The sequence below is a fragment of the Emericellopsis atlantica genome, assembly GCF_019669845.1.
Source record: "Emericellopsis atlantica unplaced genomic scaffold F5Z01scaffold_51, whole genome shotgun sequence".
NCBI lineage: Eukaryota > Fungi > Ascomycota > Sordariomycetes > Hypocreales > Bionectriaceae > Emericellopsis > Emericellopsis atlantica.
Genome location: NW_025764753.1, coordinates 23,723 through 41,586, shown reverse-complemented (window position 1 = coordinate 41,586; position 17,864 = coordinate 23,723). Strand labels below are relative to the sequence as shown.

At 45.3% G+C, this 17,864-nt stretch overlaps 2 protein-coding genes across 2 annotated transcripts; one reads left to right on the top strand and one right to left on the bottom strand.

Annotated features, from left to right (window-relative positions):
* Nucleotides 1-107: 107 nt before the first annotated feature.
* F5Z01DRAFT_631089 (uncharacterized protein) lies at nucleotides 108-3,427 on the top strand (the record flags this gene model as incomplete). Its single annotated transcript, XM_046261764.1, has 8 exons — nucleotides 108-401; nucleotides 497-1,312; nucleotides 1,533-1,582; nucleotides 1,648-1,702; nucleotides 1,766-1,872; nucleotides 1,939-2,051; nucleotides 2,170-2,472; nucleotides 2,538-3,427. Coding segments are annotated over 8 exons (2,628 nt in total), but the record flags the coding sequence as incomplete, so codon positions are not given.
* Nucleotides 3,428-5,761: 2,334 nt separating this feature from the next.
* On the bottom strand, nucleotides 5,762-7,333 carry F5Z01DRAFT_466790 (uncharacterized protein). The gene has a single exon (XM_046259961.1). It carries the CDS (start codon nucleotides 7,237-7,239, stop codon nucleotides 5,773-5,775), a length of 1,467 nt encoding a protein of 488 aa, XP_046113668.1. The 5' UTR covers nucleotides 7,240-7,333; the 3' UTR covers nucleotides 5,762-5,772.
* Between the last annotated feature and the right edge of the window lie 10,531 nt (nucleotides 7,334-17,864).

Below are 17,864 nucleotides of genomic sequence, written 5' to 3'. Positions count from 1 at the left end.
AGAATGTTTGCAACCCAAGCAAGTCTGCTCCCCATTATCACAGTCGCGCTTCGTCACTGCACAGACCGATTCAGGCCTGTGTTGCGTCGAGAATGAAGCTTTCAGCCATGGTTGCTGGCTTCGGCCTGGGAGTCTTCACGCTTCTCGGGCCCGTTGCTGCTCACCCCTTTTCTCCCAACACGGCAGTGCTCCCCGACTTGGGCAATCATCTCTCCCGGCGTGCTGACCCCGGAGACTTCTATCTCAGGATCATGCCACTTGGTGCCTCAATTACGGCCGGAGACTTCTCGCCTTCTAACGAAAAGAACGGGTATCGCAAATTCACCCGCGACAAGCTCCGATCGGATGGCTGGGATGTCAACATGGTGGGCAACTTTAACTCGGGCTCAATGAGTGACAATGTACGTCCCTTGCCCAGACCTGATTTTGAGCATCCTGTCGAATGCTTGTACATAACGTTGTGACTTGACTGACGCGAGGAATTCGACCGCACTAGGACCACGAAGGAGTCAGCGGTGACCGCGTCGATCAAGTCGAGGATCGCGCCAGAGGCTCGTGCCGAGTCTGGCTTCCGAACGTTGTGCTCATCAACGCCGGTACCAATGATGCTAACCAAAACTTTGATGTCGACCGGACAGGTCTACGCATGCAGGAACTCATCAACACCATCATTGCCGAAGTTCCCGACGCAGTGATCGTCCTTTCCACGCTCCTGCCCACGAACAACCAGGATGCACAGGCCAGGGTCAATCGCATCAATGACCAGTATCGTCAGGTGCACCGTGAATTCGTGCCCGTCAATGAGGACGGGCAAGAGGAGCCCAACCCGAGTATCAAGGTGGTACTAGCAGACATGGCAAGCTTCCTCACGCTCGATGACATCCACGACGGCATACACCCCGACGTTGAGGGCGAGAAGAAGATGGCCGCTGTCTGGGTCTGGGCCATCAACTATGCCAACGACAAGGGCTGGATCACGGAGCCGACGGACTCTGGCAAATTTGACGACGATCAGCCCAGCCGGACCTGCCGAAAGGAACTGGGAAGCGGTGCGTTTGACTACCGCAGCGGTCGACAAGTTCTGTACGCTCGGGCTGGTGAGATCAAAAACGACGGCACTTATATTCACTCTGGCATTCCTCGGGACGATCGCGCCGGCGATATCCCCGACGTTGACGATGACGGATCGATGTGGTTTGCCCAGCTGGTCAATCGCGGCAACGCCCACAAGCTGGGCGAGATTGACGAGATGATTGTCGCAAAGTCCGATAGCTCCACGTCGGACAATTCGCCAAGGAAGTTCACCATGTTTGTCAACTATGGAGGGGCGACCTTTCCGGAGCAGCACGAGATCACTGTCCCCGACTCGTGCTCAAACGAGGGTGAGTTCTCTGCATGAACTTTGAGAATGTTGAACACGTACTGATTCAAAACCTCGCAGCCATCCGATGGGGCGACTTGGTGAGTACATCAACAGCAGGAGACGCGACTTGGAGCGTCCATGTATCCGGCCGCTAATCTTTCTCACTCAGAACGGCGATGGACTCGATGACTTTATCTGCATCTTCGCGAACGGTGAGATGTAAGTATCGCCTAGCTCGTTTGGAAGCAGTATGGGATCTGTCGCTAATGCGGTTGCTTGTACAGGCATGCGTCTTTGAACGAGGGTGGGAACCCCCCAACCTTCAGACAGCTCGGTCTGGTTCGTCGCCCTATTCGTGACCCGGCAATTGACGAGTGATGTATGCTGACCGACCCTGCGCAGTATAAAAGCCCCGAACTTGGAAAAGGACGTGATCGTGTTCGTCTGGGAGATATCGACGGCGACGGGAGGCTTGATTATTGTGTCATGCCCGACACTGGTGATGTCCAGTATGTGGCGGAAGCCATGATGGCACGAATTTTTCAAGGCCGAGGAAGCTAATATTGGATATGCAGTTGCTGGCGGAACGGAGGCCTCGGCGCCAAGGCAGCCTACTGGCAAGACCTTGGGTCTGGTGGCCCAGTGTTCACTGCCAAGGGCATGGGTGATATGAGAGGTGTCCAATTCGGTAAGCCAAGCCCAGCGCGATCTTTGGGAATCTGCTAACCTTGGTTCTGTGTAGTCGACATCAACAACGAGTAAGTCTCTACGCAGCAACAAGCCGCGGTTTTCCTGGATGCTTTGAGCTGACAAAATCGCGAAACACAGTGGCCGCTATGACTGGCTGTGGATGAGCACGACAGGCCGCGTCACAACATGGATCAACCAGCGAGGCTCAGGCAAGGGCATGGTGCCGAGCTGGCTCAAGGCCGGCAATGACGGGATTACACACGGAGGAATGGGAACCGACATTGGCGACAATCGCGAGCATGTCCGCTTTGGCCGCTTGTGGGATGGGCGACCAAGCTACATCCACTGGGAGATTGACGACGGGCACCTCAAATTTGACATTTGGGAGAATCGTGGAAGAGGCGGAAAGTACCAGAAAGGTGAGTTCCGCTCTGTCAAGTTGACATTTGTCTTTCAAGCATGGGCTAACAGACGGACCCAAAAGGCGACGGCATCTTCTGGGGAGACGTGACGGGTTCCGGCTTCGACGACTACGTTTTCATTGGCCCCACCGGCCAAGTGACCGTGTTCCCAAACGTTTACGACCAGAGCACCTCATCTGACAAGTACTATCGGGATGACGCCAACGCTTGGGGCCTCCCCAGCGCCACACTGGACACTGGCTTGAGCCCTCGTGCGCTGCACGTTGGGGACTGGGATGGCGATGGCAAGGCCGACATTATCGGCGTGGACCGAGAGACGGGCGGTGTCATCGTCTGGTACAGCAACTGGGACGGCAACAACTTCAACTGGGATCGGCAGGACCACAGGAGCACCACAAACGGCTGGTGCACCGAAGGCTGGGGACTTCTCCCCGGCGACCACGGAGCCCACTTTGCCGATGTCACGGGGTCCAAGAAGGTTGACTATCTCTGCATGAAGCCTGACGGGACAACGACAGCCTGGTTGAGAGACTTTTCGGACAGGCCTTGGAGGAACGTCGGCCAGGTCAAATACACAGAGGACCTGGACCGCGCAAACTTCCGCTTCGCAGACATCAACGGCGACGGAAAGGCAGACATGGTGCATACCGACAAGTTTACTGGCAACGCGCGCGTGTGGTACGCTATCGGCGAGCGAAGCGACCCAGAGAACAACGCAGGCAGTGCTATGGAGTGGGAACGGCCGCAACTGCTCTTTTCGGGTGCCGCCAGAGGAGAGAACACGTTCTTCCCGGAGCTCTCCGGCCAGGGTCGTGGTGACATGGTCTGGATCGACCCAACCTCGGCCCATGCTTGGATCTCATTCAACTCCTGCGCCGCCGGAGGCGATGACGGGGAGGAGACCCCTGCCGACCCAGGCCTGCCCGAGTACAATCCACCCGACGACCCTGAGCCCGGGCCGGGCGACAGCTGGTTCTGCGATGGAAACGGGGGCAGCTGGGACGAGGACATGTGGTTCGAGCATGGCGTCGGAACTTGGTTTCTGCAGCGGAGTGAATCCTACTACGCCGTTGACAAGGACTGGCCGCGGAACGAGGGCAGTGAGGAGATTGGAGGCGTCCCGCGGATCATTGCCAAGTTCGACGGCTTCAACCAGGACGACATCTGGAACTGGCCTGCCTCGTGCAGAGACATTGCCATGGATTGTGACGTGGGTCAGGATCACCTAGCAGACGATGACAGGTGCCCAAACCATGAGGAGCGCGCCTTTGTCCTATGGTCGCTTCAGAATGTTGCCAAGAATCTTCAGCACTTTTATGAGGTCTTCTACACCGGACTCTTCCTGACGGATTTCGACGTACCCGCGAGTGCCGAGGCCTTTATCGACGGAGGCACTGGAGAGATCGGCCTGGAAACCGCTGGCCTCCTGACCGTTGCCGCCGGCATGTTCACAAGCATCGGTGCCGTGGCTACTCCGGGTGCTGGAGTCGCCCTGAATACGTTTGCCGGTATTTTGACCATGGCTGCTGGTATGGCAGGCGGCGCAAGCGGTCCGCCCGAGGACGTCCGCTTCAGCAATTTCGCCGACATCAGCAGCCTGCTTGGTGATCTTGGTAAATGGTTCGGCGACCGCATGGGCGCCTACTTTGATGATCTTCTCTCGAGGACTCCGTCCGATGACGACTTTGACGAGGGAATGAGGCTTGCCCGTCTTGTCCAGGACGGCGGCTTTGCGAGCCAGGACTCGATAATCGATGCCAGTGCGACGGACATCCGGAACGTGATCTTTGCGTCCCTCATCAGCGAACTTTGGAACGCGCAGCAGGTCGCCATAATCAAGTGGTCTAATGACGGATGGATGGCCAATGATTGGGGGTTCTCTCCTTGCTACGGCGACAAGGAGGATTTGGACATGGGCAGCCACATCGCGTGTGTCAATGACAGGAACTTTGCCATCGGTCGTTTCGACAAGCCTGGCGACGCGAACCCTTTCCTCAGGAACTGGCCCGATATAGGCCAGGATGAAGATACGCTGGGCGAGTACGGTCTCAACCATGTCCAGGTCATCGACGCTGCCGAGCGCATGCAGAGGAGCGCGCAGAGTTACAAGCCGCGCCGGGACTTTGACGCGCTGCAAGACGTGTTTGAAGACATAAAGAATGACCCTATGGCGGCGGACAGGCTGACCAAGCTGAAACAAATCAACGTGCCAGTGTGCGACTTGGACTTGGTGGACGACCCCGACATGGATTGGCCGACAATCGGATACTGTCACGAAGACACGCGGAGTCGCGGCTGCTTCTGGGAACTGATCAACAAGAATTGCAACAAGCTGAGCCTGGGGGGGATGCAGTGGCCTTACTAGACAATGTTAGGACTAGTTGCCTTTAGGAATAGCAGAGCAATTTGGGCCCTTGGATCCGGTTGCGCACTTGACCTGGACTTGGAGAAACATGTTTTGCCACAGGAGGGGGGAGCTCATACTTGTACTTGACACCTTGAAGCGTTCCAGGGTAGCTCAATCGAAATCTCAATGGGTACTAGTTGCACGTGACCCGATTGTTCCGGTAGAAGAGTCGAGGAGACGGAGGAAGATTGGCCAAGTCCTGGTCTGTGGCCATTTTGAGCCTTTGACGGACCCAGGTTGTGGTGTCAAAGCCCCAGAAAGCAACAGCAAGCACGTAATAGGCGCCATCTGGTGCTCTCTTTAGAGGCCACGGGGTGTCCAGCTCGCTGTTTGAATTGACGCTCGAGTGGCTGTCCCATGTTCCGTCAACTGACACATTGACATTAGTCCAAATCACCATATGGAGGCAAAGATGCGCCATCGTCACGACCCATTATTGAGGGCTAGGAGGTTATGAACTTATGATGAAATCGCAGGGCACCGGCGCGCATGTTTCAGAGGGACCGTAGTGGGCGAATAATGGTTGACTGTGGATGCCTAAGGACAACATGGAGACAGGGATTGATGACAGCGCTAAGTACGCGCCGTGGTGTGGATCTGTTAACTGTTTGCTCCAGTCCGTCGCGCTTCTCCATCTTGCTTCTCCTCCATGTTCACAGATCGCGCTTGAGAGCGTCTTGCACGCACCACGGCACCCGTTCAAGATGGGTGCATGTGGTAGTACAATGCATGGGCTCTCCGCAGAGGGGCCGCATAGCTCTTCAAACCGCAAGCATCGACGTTCTCTCTACTCGAGCGTATCTTTAGACGACGGCGCAGCTCAGCGGTCGGCGAAACGACAAAGGTCGCGTATTTATAGTCGAAGTTGATCATGTGTAATGGCCTTTGATTCATGGCGATGGCAACTGGGACACCCAGTCAAAGGTCGAGCCAAACTCTGCCATTATCGTATCCATCACGGCTCTGGGCATCTTGACGCCCTCCAGCCGCTCCTCTGGGCTCTGGCGCTCGTGTCGATTGAGGATTCGGTTCACTTCGTCTGTGCGCGCCTGGCTTGCTTCTCGGAGGCTGTCGCGAACCATAGGCTGGGTGACTCTTGCGGCATCCCAGAAAACGAACGCTCGTTCTCTGAGGGGAGCGTTCAGGATCCCTTCGTGGCTTATCTCCAGGTAAACATCCTGGTCCGGACGCTTGAACGAATAGTATCCCAAAGATGGGCGGCGAGGATCGTCATCATTCGCAATATCACCTGGTATCACGGTCCTGGGTCCAGTCGCGGGTGCCTGATCCACCGCCTCTGGAAGAAAATCCCGGCTAAGCGGGCTATTCCTCCGGATGATATCTTTACGTTCGTCATTGTCGGCGACGAGGAGTTCGTGGAGAAACCCCGAGCCCAGCGATGCCAGGTAGCTCACTATCTCGGGCAACCTGAACCTGCCCCCCCTGGAGAAGAGGTCGAGATCGAGCAGGTCGAGGGAGTTAAACCTAACCATGCTATCGTCGTCATAGTCGTCGTCGTCGTCGTCGTCGGGGCTGCCCCCCCGCTCGGACTTGTCGGATCTGCCGGGCGGCTCACTATCGTCCCGAAGCTGAGTCGGCTGCGAAGAGGGACCAAGCGAATCCAAGATCAACGGCTCGGCTAGGATGGGGTGGCTGGGGCTGCTGCGAACGCCGGGAGCCGAGAGAACGGCCTCCACGACTTGGTCCTCGAGACGGTCGATGAGTCCCTCGATACGGGACGTAAAATAGTGGTGGACGCAGCTCATCTCTTCAACCTCCCACGGTTCCATGTGAGCCAGGAATCGGGCGAACTGCAGGTCGGCAGGGAAAAGCGAGTGGCGTAGAACGGAATGGTCGACAGGAAACACCAGAGAGTAGAGCTCGTATCGGAAGAAGGCCCTCTGGAATCTCGCCCGCTCAGAGGACGACAGGTCCCATCCTGCACCCTGCTGGCCGTCGGGCTTGGTGGCCAGGGCTCGCATCGTTCGAGAGGAGTAATCGTCGACAAAGTACGAGATGCGCGAGTGGAGGCGCCGGAGGGCAGTCATGGCCGCCGTATCCGCGGGAAACTCGAACGAGGAGCCAGCCTGGAGGTAGCGGTCGATGAAGCCTTCCAGAACTTCGGTCTGCGGATCCGGACCCGGAGCGTCGGGGACATTAAGGATGGCAAGCGCATGGTGGAGGACGGTGGGCGCAATGGCATTTCGGAGAACCGATGAGAGGATGAGGTTCGGCGCCGACTCATAAGCTCGGAAGCAGGGGCCTGACAGGCCGACCAGCGAAAAGAGGTCGCGCGGGCAGTCTACCTCTTGCAGGATCAGAGACAAGACTTCGATTGGGAGAAGGTGCAGAGACATGTCGGACAGTCGGGGGCGGAGCGGGTAGTTGGAGCAGCGAAAGCAGCTTGGGCAGCACGACTGCAGTGCGCGGAATAGAAAAAAAAAAGAGGCGAAAGGAAAAGAGCTAGAGCGGAAATGCGCGCCTACTACGTAGACTACGAATAAGCGCCCGGAGCGGGCCGCTTTGCCCCACCCCATCGCCTAAAAATAGGGCGTAACAATAGCCCGGCGAATCGAACGGCCCGGTTCGACAGAACCGTCGCATCTATGTGGGCACTGGAGTTGCGCACGAACCTTTATTCACATCAGGGACAGGGAGGATGATGGGGCGGGTTTGTCGCGGCGCTGCCACGTCCACGACCGCCTTTTCCTACGCACCAGAAAAGAGTGCATGAGCATATCATCAGCCAAAGCGATCGAAATGGGCCAATGTGGGTCGACAGGAGGGTCTCTGACGGCGGGCGCCAAACGAAATTTGGCCACGTAGTCGATGCGAAACACTTTAATTAGACGAGGCACCAACATCCCTCGGCCTCACAACCTTCCAGCGCCCTGTATCGACCCGGACTGCTGACCTATTCCAGCCTTACAATCTCCGAGCGCTATGTGTCGGCCCGGGCCGTTGGTTACCCATCAGTGGTTCCTAGCTACATGTATGCATCAATTGAACGACCGTCGCGCCGGAAGATCGATTGGCCAGCGAAGCGCTGCTTCCTGGCAGCCCTGTCTGAAAGTGTTGGTAGCTTCTCATTATGCCGCCGGCCGGCCCCTGGAGGTAAGGCCGTGATCAAGGCCAGACGGAGCCGAGTTAGTTGCCCTGTTCAAACGCGCGCGCATGTCGAGTCGTTGCCGAGTCCAAGATAAAGATACCCAATGGCCTCGTCATTCGAGAAATACCAAGTCCATTTTCGTGACTGTTCTGATCCGTACGGAAAACATACTGCTTTCTATCGCGCAAAACCCATCATGTCATCATCAGGATCCGGCATCTACAAGATGTCGAAGGACGACCTCCGCAGCTATGAGCAGACACGTCAGCAGCAGTACCCGACCACGTACCAAAATACCCACCCCTCGCTCAAAGCAGAGGCGGATTACGAGGAGTATTCAGCACGGACAAAGGAGTCCAATGCATCCGTGAAGATGTTACGACCCGACATGCGACCGCATGCGCCTCTCACGTGCCCCCCCGCTTTTTTCCTCCTATTATACGTCACCCGCATGCCACGCAAGATAGACGACTATAGGCGACTAGCGACTATAGTCGACTACGCTATAAAGGCGCTCGTAGACGATAGTTAACTATCGTCGACTATATAATATTAACTTAGTATATAGGAAGCCTAGCTTCGCTATAATTAGTCTCTACTAGCTCCTTAGCTATTAATATAATAGTCTACGTAAGATCTACTATCTCGTATATAGACTATAACCCGACCGCTTAAGTTAATAATATCCTAGTATACTTAGTTTATAAACTAACTTTAGATTTACCTACCTTATAGTTAGTCTAACCCGAACGTTATATATTAATAGCTCTTATTTAGTATATTACTATATTAAGTACTTAAGTAATACGATATTATAGCTAGCGAATCCTCTAAGATAAACCTTAAGTCCGCCGATAAGGGTAAGGCTATAGCTAAGTATACCGAGCCCTCCTAGATAGCTTAGTCTATAAACTTAGACTCGGACGAGTCTAATAACGAGGATACGAAGATCCTTAAGGGATAAATTTAAGAGTTATAAGGGTAGCTATAATAAATTATTGATATATAGACCCGCGATAAGTAATAATACGACGAAGCTTATTATTCTTTTAATAAAGGAATAACCTTATAATATTAATAAGCCGCTTAGCTAAGGAACGAGATAAATAGCGTAAATAATAATATTATTCGATAAGTTATTAGTAAGGATCCGGGAGAGATTATAAAGCCACGCTAACTAAGACTATTCGATAGTACGACTAAGGGCCTTTAAGGGTTCCTAACTTAAGTTAGAGCCTACTAATAATACTTCTTATCTATCCTTCGTACGGAAGAAGATAAAGTATATTATATAATAAGATACTTATTAAGAGCCGCTCTAGTATAGTTCGAACTTACTCTTAGGGACTTCGTAACTAATACTTATTAATACCGAAGATAGGAGACGAAAGATATCTTCGCGTACTATAATAACTTCGAAGAAATATTAAAAGCGATTTTTAAGACTATCGATAAAGAACGCTTAGCCGAGAACTAGCTAGAAGCGTTAAAGTAAAAAGGATTAGCCTCGGACTATAGCGCCTTATTTACTTAGATCGCGTCTAAGATTACTAAAAGTAAAGGAGATAAGATAGTTTTTTTTTACCGAGGCCTTAAAAATAAGGTTAAGGACGAACTATATAAGGAAGACCGACCCGCTACCCTCGCGAGCTATATCGCGATAGCTATTAAGATCGAGAACTAATAATTCGAATAACGACGCGAGAAGAAAGGATAATACTTTACTAATACCTTAAACCGCGATCGTAATAGTAAAAACCAAATCTATCCTAATATAGGATAACCTCGATTCTACTAAAGTATAGCTTTTAGTAAAACCTATATAGGATTAATAAATCTCGACGCGATAGATAAAAAGAACCTTACTTATTATAACTATAGTAAGAAAGGATACTTTACGCGCGAATACCGTTCTCTAAAGAAAGAACGAAGTTAGGGCTAGAAATTAGTCCTTAAAGGTAAGTATAAATAGCTAAATATAATTAGGTCCGGATACGATATTAGCCCCCTATAGAATAAGGTAACCTCTAAGGAGAAAGAACGATAGAAATTTCTTAAAGAAATAAGGAAGGCCGGGGAAAAAGTAAGGAAGTAATTAATACCCTACGAAGCGTTATATTAATTAGGATACTACGACGATAGTTACCTAACCTATCGGGATAGTAAGGAAAATTTAGGATAGTTCCCTAAGGTATTATATAGGTCTCGCGTTCTAGCTATAATACGTAAGGTTACTATAGGACTAAGGAAATACCTGGATAATATAAATAAAGAATTATCCGATACTGACTTTATAAATAGCGACGAAAAGCTCTTATAAAGGAAATAAATACTTAAGACTAACTTATTATATAGACGAGTAACCTTACGAGAATAAATAAAAATAACGATAAATCGATACGACCCTCTACTATAAAGGGAAGACCTCTAGATAGTTATCCCCGCTTAAACACTAAATAAAGGAATTAATTAGGTAATAGACCGGAGAATAGCCCTAAGAGATAACCCGCGTATATACCTAGATATACTAAAATACTACGAACTTTTATAGGTCTCTTATATATATTACTTTTATAAAGTCTATATACTTAATAAAAGAAAGTATTAAGTTTACTTAATTAAAGGATTAGCTACCCGCGTTATTAACGACCTATATAAAAAATATAAAGCGGAGTTCTATAAGTATATATATATAGAACCTAGTATAGGATATATAATATTAAGGTAGTTAGTAAAATACCCCGAAATATATATATAAGACTAGAAGATATAGCGTAGATATTAGTTAGTAGACTATCTACGATATATTAAAATAAAAGTATTTAATTAATATAGGACTAAGGAATAAAAAGAAATAAAAGAACTCTGATATTACGAGATAGCGGTAAAAATACTACTCGGTATTAAAATAATTACGAGTAAAGAATATACCTTATAGTACGGGTAAGGATATAAGAAATACGATAAGCACCCTAACGGTATAAGATTATTATTCGACTTTACCGAATAAGCGGACCGAGACTATATTAACTAAGGTAAGATAGACCGCGAAAGGTACGAAAGAGCGAAGGAGATACTATATCTACGATATAGGATCGAGGCACGAGAATACCTTATCCCGCGAGGAAATATATATATATAGTATATTACGTATAAGTATTACGAAGGATATATATTAAACTACGGAGTCTATTACTATAGGTATATATATTACCTATATAAGGAGGAAAGAAGCCGATACCCCTCGATATACCTAGAGTCGTATAATAATAGCTATATATACGACCCTAAGGATAATAATATCGATATAGAATACTACTTATTAAAAAACTATTAATATCGCCTATAAAAAGGGCATAAGATAACGAGGAAAACTTAAAGACCCTTTACTCCGTAGAGATAGATAGGGGATAGAAAATAGTTTTAAAAGTCTAGATTAATAGATATTACCTACGAGTACTATTAGATAGTAAGGTAATAAGAAACTATATCTTATTAATAGTAGTTAACTAATATACGCTACTATAGAATTATAAGACTCGATTATATAAGCTTTTTAATATCGAAGGATAAAGCTTCGATTATAATAGTAGAACTATCGATCGCGAGACCGATTATCTCGATATAACGATATAAGGATATTATAAGATAATTATCTTCGATATTATAGACTTATATAAATATAATATAATACTAAGTTACTTATAATTAACGAGAAGTAATTTAATAGTCGATTAGCGTACTAGCTAGTTAGCGTGGATAGATACGATAACGCGATAATTATTATTTAGCTAGAAGAAAGCGAATATTCGCGACGACTTAGCTTTTAAAAAATCTTTATAATAAGATATAAGCGAGCCGAAGTAAGTAAAAGCTATAGTATTAACTAAGAAAGCCTTATAACCGGGTATATAATATAAGCAAGGAAAACAAATTATCGCTAATATTATATAGAAGATATTCGAAGCGAACTAAGCCTTATAAGAAGAAAAGAAGAAGAAACCTATAGTAAAAGAAAAACGAATAAAAAATATACCTCTAGAATACCGTAAATATAATAGGTTATTTAAGGAAACCCTCGAAATAGGTATTCCTTAATATAGTTAATAGGATTACGAAATCTATCTTAAGACCGGAACCTCGATTAAGTTCTATAAACTCTATAACCTTAACTAGAAGTAACTTAAGATACTACGAGAATATATTGACGAAATACTTAAGAAAGGCTATATGTTACGACCCGGCATGCGACCGCATGCGCCTCTCACGTGCCCCCTTACTTTTTCCGCCTATTATACGACACCCGCATACCACGTATAATAGACGACTATAGGCGACTAGCGACTATAGTCGACTATACTATAAAGGCGCTCGTAGACGATAGTCGACTATCGTCGACTATATAATATTTACTTAGTATATAAGAAGCCTAGCTTTATTATAGTTAGTCTCTACCTAGCTCCTTAGCTATTAATATAATTATCTACGTAAGATCTACCGTCTCGTATATAGACTATAACACGACCGCTTAAGTTAACGATATCCTAGTATACTTAGTTTATAAACCGACCTTAGATCTACCTACCCTATAGGTAGTCTAACCTAACCGTTATATATTAATAGCTCTTATTTAGTATACTACCGTGTTAAGTACTTAAGTAATACGATACTATAGCCGATATAGAGAATAACAGCGCTAGGGACCTTGGCGAGACGATTAAACCTAAGTTACCTAGACCGTTCGATAGTAACCTAGGATAACTAAACGGGTTCTTAACTTAGCTTAAGATATACTATCGATTGTTCCTTACTAAGCTCGCCGACGATATAGATAAGATCCTTCACGTAGGAATATATCTCGCCGGCACGGCCTTAGCGTGGTTCGAACCACGTATAAGGGATTTTATAGAGACTGCGGCTAACCTCTAAGACGACGAAACTTAAGCTATATTCGCAAGCTTTAAAGGTTTCGAGAATATTATTAAGGACGTCTTCGGAAATATAGATAAGAACCGAGTTAATATTAAAGCCCTACGAACCCTAAAGTAAATAGGACCCGCTGCGGACTATGTATCGAAGTTTCGATAACTATCTAGCAGGCTCGGATAGGACGATAAACCCCTTATAACTTACTTCTTTAACGGTCTTAAGCTAGAAGTTCAGGAGTAACTCTACGATAAAGATAAACCCGATTCCCTTACGGAGTATATTACGAATGTAATTAGGATCGATAACCGACTATACCTAAAGCGCAAAATATTAGGAAAAGGGAGAAATATAAACTAATCGTACCCGAACTTTAGAAGTAATAATAATAGAGGACGTCGCTACTAACTAAACTAAGGACGCCCCCGATAGTAGAATATAGTATAGGTATATACGATAAACCTAGGACCTATGGACCTAGATGCTATGTAACGATAACTCGCCGCGATAGATAATGATAAGAAAAACTTAACCTGCTATAACTACGGTAAGCTAGGTTATTAGAAGCGCGAATGCCGCTTACTAAAGAAGGGGCGAAGCTAGGGCTAGAGACTAGTACCTAAAGGTAAGCCGAAGTAACTAAATATAACTAGGTCCGGCTACGATACGAAGTATCTAAGCTAGTCTAAGGTGCTATACCCTAACTAAGTAGCTAACACGGAAAAAATACTAAAAAGGGTCAATAAGTAACCCGTGAACTAACTAGTGGCGCACGAAGCCTTATACTAGTCGGGATACTATGATAACGACTGCTATACCTATAAAAACAGTAAGGAAGAATCGGGATAGTTTCTAAAAGCCCCGAAGGCAAGGACCCTTACTATTATATAGAAAATCACTATAACCCCTGAAAATAGCGATAATTCGGGAAGCGATATAACCGATACCCTGGACTACGAAGAAGAATTACTATAGAAGAAAAGGATACTCGAGACTAACCTACTGCACGGACGAGCAACCCCACGAGAATAGATAAAAGTAGTAATAGATCGATACGACCCTCTGCCGTAAGGAGAAGACCTCTGGATAGTTATCCCCGCCTAGATACTAGACGGAGGAGTTAACTAGGTAATAGACCGAAGAATAGTCTTAGGAGACGACCTACGTATATACTTAGATACGCTAAAATACTACGAACTCTTATAGGTCTCTTATATATACTACTTTTATAGGATATATATACCTAATAAAGGAAGGTATTAAGTCTACCTAATTAAGGGACTAGCTACCCGCGTTATTAACGACCTATACGAAAAGTATAAAGCGGAGTTCTACGAGCGTATATACGTAGAACCTAGCGTAGGATATATAATGCTAAGGTAGTTAGTAAAATGCCCCGAAGTATGCGCACGAGACTAGAAGATATGGCGTAGGTGTTAATTAGTGGACTATCTACGATACGCTAAGGTAAAAGTATTCGATTAGTATAGAACTAGGGAATAAAAGGAGATAGAAGAGCTCCGGCGATACGAGAATACCGTAAAGGCATTACTCGGTATTAAGATAGTTAAGAGTAAGGAATACGCCTTAAGCTACGGGTAAGGGTATAAGGGATACGGGAAGTACCCTAACGGCATAAGGTTGCTATTCGACCCTACCGAAGAAATAGACCGAGACTATATTAACTAAGGTCGAACGGACCGCGAAAGGTACGAAAGGGCAAAGAAAATACTACGCTTACGATATAGGATCGAGGCACGAGAATACCTTATTCCGTAAGGAAAGGCATATACGTAGTATATTATATATAGGTATTTCGAAGGATATATACTAGACTACGGAGTTTACTACTACGGGTATATATATTACCTATACGAAGAGGAAGGAAAACGATATCCCTTGATATACCTAGAGTCGTATAATAGTAGCTATATATACGACCCTAAGGACGATAATATCGATATAGAATACTACCCGTTAAAAAACTATTAATGTTGCCTATAAAAAGGGCATAGGACGACGAAGGAAACCTAAAGACCCTTTACTCCGTAGAGATAGACGGAGGATAGAAAACGGTTTTAGAAGTCTAGATTAACGGATATTGCCTACGAGCACTATTAGATAGTAGGGCAATAGGTAACTATATCTCATTAGTAGTAGTTAACTAATATATATTGCTATAGAATTATAAGACTCGGGTATATAAGCTTTTTAATATTAAAAAATAAAGCTTCGATTATAATAGTAGAACTATCGACCGCGAGACCGATTATCTCGACGTAACGATATAAGGATACCATAAGATAATCGTCTTCGATATTATAGACTTATATGAATACGATATAATACTAGGTTACCTATAGTTAACGAGAAGTAATCCGGTAGTCGATTAGCGTATTAGCTAGTTAGCGTGGATAGACGCGATAACGCGATAATCACTATTTAACTAGAAGGAAGCGAATATTCGCGACGACTTAGCCTCTAAAGGATCTTTACTAAAGGATATAAGCGAGCCGAAGCAGGCAAAAGCCGTAGTACTAACCGAGAAGGCTATACAACCGGGTATACGATATAAATAAGGAAAACGAATCCTCGCTAATATTATATAAAAGATATTTAAAGCAAACCAAGCCCTATAAGAAGAAAGAAAGAAAAAACCTATAATAGAAGAAGAATAAATAAAGAATATACCGCTAGAATACCGAAAATATAGTAGGTTATTTAAAGAAACCCTCGAAATAGGCATTCCTTAATATAGTTAGTAAGATCACGAAATCTATCTTAAAACCGGAACTTCGACTAAGTTCTACAAACTTTATAACCTTAATAAGAAATAACTTAAGATACTACGAGAATATATCGACGAAATACTTAAGAAAGGCTATATACGAACCTCTACCTCGGAAGTAGGATATCCCGTTATATTCGTGCTTAAGAAGAATAGGAAGCTACGATTAGTCGTGGACTATCGGTAGCTTAATAATATCACGATTAAGGATAGGACACCCCTACCGCTTATTAACGAGCTTAAGGATAGACTTCACGGCAAGAACTAGTTTACCGCTCTTAACCTAAAAGGAGCCTATAACCTAATCCGTATAAAGAAAGGAGATAAATGGAAAATAGCTTTCCGTACTAAGTTCGGTCTATTCGAGTATTTAGTAATGCTATTCGGCCTTACTAATACTCTAGCTACCTTCTAGCGAATAATTAATAACGTACTTAGAGAGTACCTAGATATCTTCGTTATAGTATATCTAGACGATATTCTAATCTTCTCGGAAAACCTTAAAGACTATAAGAAATACGTCTACTAGGTACTAAAAATACTTTAAGATACGAACCTCTTAGTTAACCTAAAGAAGAGCGCGTTTTATATATAAGAAACCGTCTTCCTCGGATATATAATCCGACTAAACGAAATCCTAATAGAATAAACGAAGATTAATATAGTTAAAGAATAGCCTATACCGATAATACTTAAAGAAGTATAAGTATTCGTGGGATTTACGAACTACTACCGACGCTTTATACGCGACTTCGCGAAAATCGTAATACTACTCACGGGACTTACTAAAGGAAAAGGAGAATTTAAGTAAGAAATAGAATAATAAAAGGTATTCGAAGGATTACGAGATACTATACTATTAAATACGGTACTTATAACCTACGACCCCGAAAGACTACTCGAATTAGAAATAGATATATCGGACTACGCTATAGGAGCATAGATTAGTTAACGAGACGATAATAGTAACCTACGACTAATCGCCTTCTTCTCGAAGAAACTCTACGGCATAGAACTAAACTACCCTATTTACGACAAAGAATTCTTAGCTATTATCTTAGCTATAAAAGAATTTAAGTATTACTTACTAGGAACTAAGTTTAGGATAAAAGTCTATATAGATTATTAAAATATCTCTTACTTCGCTATAATATACGAACTTAGTATACGGTAAGTACGATACGTAGAGTTCCTGGCTAACTACGATATTAAAATTATCTATCGGAAAGGATCGGAGAATAGTAGAGTAGATATACTTAGCCGCCGACTAGACTACGATACTAAAGTACCTAAGGCTAAGGGCTAGATATTTTAGAAAAACGACGAAGGAAACCTAGTATAGATAGTACTTAACTCCCTTATATTCCGAGTCGAAGTAGATATTATATACTATGATAAGATACTAGCGTGGGTATCTAATAATAAGAGTAATATACCTAAAGACTATACGAACGATAAAGGCAAGGCCCTAATAAGGGATAGCCGTCTTTAGATACTACCGCCGCTACGCGATAAAATCTTAACTAATATTTATATATATCCTACGGCAGGATATTAAGGAGTTAGAAGGACTCTTAAACGAATACGACGAACGTACGACTACTAAGGAATTAAGGCAGACGTCGCACGTATCGTCGGATAATATAGAGATTATGCACGTAGTAAGGCTGCACGGTATAAGCTATACGGAGAATTAAAGCTACTATTAGTGCCTTTAAGGCTATAGGAATCGATAGCCTTCGACTATATTATAAAGCTACCTAAATCTAAGGAACTAGGATCTAACGTCGAATATAATAGTATATTCGTTATCACGGACCGGATAAGCAAATTCGGATATTTCCTACTATACTAAGAAGTAACGGATACGGAAATACTCGTATATATAGTGCTTAAATATATCGTGGCTAACCACGGCCTTCCGGAAGAAATTATCTCGGATCGAGGAATGATATTCACCTCGAAGTTCTAGTAAGTATTAATAGCTTAGCTTAGGACTAAGTATAAGCTTAGTATAGCTTACTACCCTTAGATAGATAGATAGATAGAAAGGTTAAACTAAATACTAGAATAATACCTACGGTGCTATATTAACTATAAGTAAGACGATTGGGTCTCGAAGTTACCACTCGCCTAACTCGCCTATAATAGCGCACCTA

What these genes read in the sequence shown, in the direction of transcription:
- F5Z01DRAFT_466790 (XM_046259961.1), bottom strand. Translation starts at nt 7,239, where the DNA reads ATGTCTCTGCACCTTCTCCCAATCGAAGTCTTGTCTCTGATCCTGCAA.